General features: G+C 59.8%; 1 protein-coding gene across 1 annotated transcript in view; it reads left to right on the plus strand.

The window, feature by feature from the left end:
* The first annotated feature begins 181 nt into the window (after positions 1 to 181).
* Positions 182 to 1,446, plus strand: part of DKK1 (dickkopf Wnt signaling pathway inhibitor 1) — a 5,327-nt gene continuing 4,062 nt past the window's right edge. The window contains 3 exon segments of the mRNA XM_006144379.3: positions 182 to 529; positions 531 to 606; positions 844 to 1,006. Coding sequence (XP_006144441.1) covers positions 369 to 529; positions 531 to 606; positions 844 to 1,006 — 400 coding nt within the window. The 5' untranslated portion in view covers positions 182 to 368.

Below are 1,446 nucleotides of genomic sequence, written 5' to 3' on the forward strand. Positions count from 1 at the left end.
CGCCAGCCCGAAGGTGAACCGGTCCAGCCCAAAGACCGCGCGAGGGAGGGGCGGGCGGGGTGAAGAGTGTCAAAGGCCCCCCTTCAAGTACACAAACACACCCCCAGCCCCTCCCAGCGCTTTGAAATCCCATCCCGGCTTTGTTGTCTCCCCCCGAGGGGCCGGAATGCTCGGTGCCCGCAGTATAAAGGCCGTCGCGGTGGCGGTGGCGGCGCAGAGCTCGGTGCGCCCGGCTGCCTGAACTCTGGGACCGCGGGAGGCTCCCGGAGCGCAGTCTCGCCAGCCGCGCTCGCGTAGTTCGGCCGCGCAACCAGGCTTGCAAAGCGACATTCCTCTTTTCTCTTTCTCTCTCCCTCCTGACTCCTGAGATGACGGCTCTGGGCGCGATGGGAGCTGCCCCGGTCTTGATTGCCCTGGTAGCGGCTGCTCTTTGCGGCCACCCTCTGCTCGGAGCGAGCGCCACCTTGAACTCGGTTCTTGTCAATTCCAACGCTATCAAGAACCTGCCCCCACCTCTGGGCGGCGCTGCTAGGCTCGGCCGTCAGCGCCGCGCCTGGCGTTCTGATTGAGGGCGGGAATAAGCACCAGACCATTGACAACTACCAGGTGAGAGGGGTCGCGGGGGGTCCAGGGACGCTGTGACCCTGAACGGGTCCCATTTGAACGTAGAACGTGCTGGGTGTTTGCAGTGCAGGGCGCAGTTGCTAAAGGTGCCTTTAGGAACACTGGGCGGCAACAGCTTTCGGAGAGGTGGACAGACAGGGACCGTGATGAGCGTCCGGATCCAGGAGTGTGGACCTGGATGCCTGGGCTCCTCACTGTCTCCCCGACCCCTTCCCGCAGCCGTACCCGTGCGCCGAGGACGAGGAGTGCGGCACCGATGAGTACTGTGCGAGTCCCACCCGCGGAGGGGCCGCGGGCGTGCAAATCTGTCTCGCCTGCAGGAAGCGCCGGAAACGCTGCGTGCGTAACGCTATGTGCTGCCCGGGAAATCACTGCAAAAACGGTGAGTCCTGTAGCTAGCTCACTTTGGGACTCCAGTCGTCCCGCCTTTACCTACGGATCGCAGGAAATGCTCTCGCTGTGCAAACGCTGCGGCGCCACCTGCAAATGAGAGCTCAGCAACCCCCCCCCCCCCAAACTATTTATTGGGGAGCGCTTTTACTGAAAAAAAATGTAAGAGGATGACTTACCTTCTAGTGGGCTATTCCACAAAATTTTGTATGGGGAGAACCTTGAGGTGATTGGGAAGGGATCGGGAGGGGGGTCGGACTGAAAACAAATTAAGAAGAAAAAAGAAAAACCAAGGGAATCAGCTTTGGGGTGTAGCTGCCCTTCCCATTTTTCTTATGGTGACTCTGGACTTTGGCAGACCGGCCTCTCTCCTGACCCCCACTGAAACTGTTGTCAGAGGATAGAATGATTTTTTTGCACTGGGGTTTTTTT

The sequence above is a fragment of the Tupaia chinensis genome, unplaced genomic scaffold (genome assembly GCF_000334495.1).
Source record: "Tupaia chinensis unplaced genomic scaffold, TupChi_1.0 Scaffold000118_1, whole genome shotgun sequence".
Taxonomy (NCBI): Eukaryota; Metazoa; Chordata; class Mammalia; order Scandentia; family Tupaiidae; genus Tupaia; species Tupaia belangeri.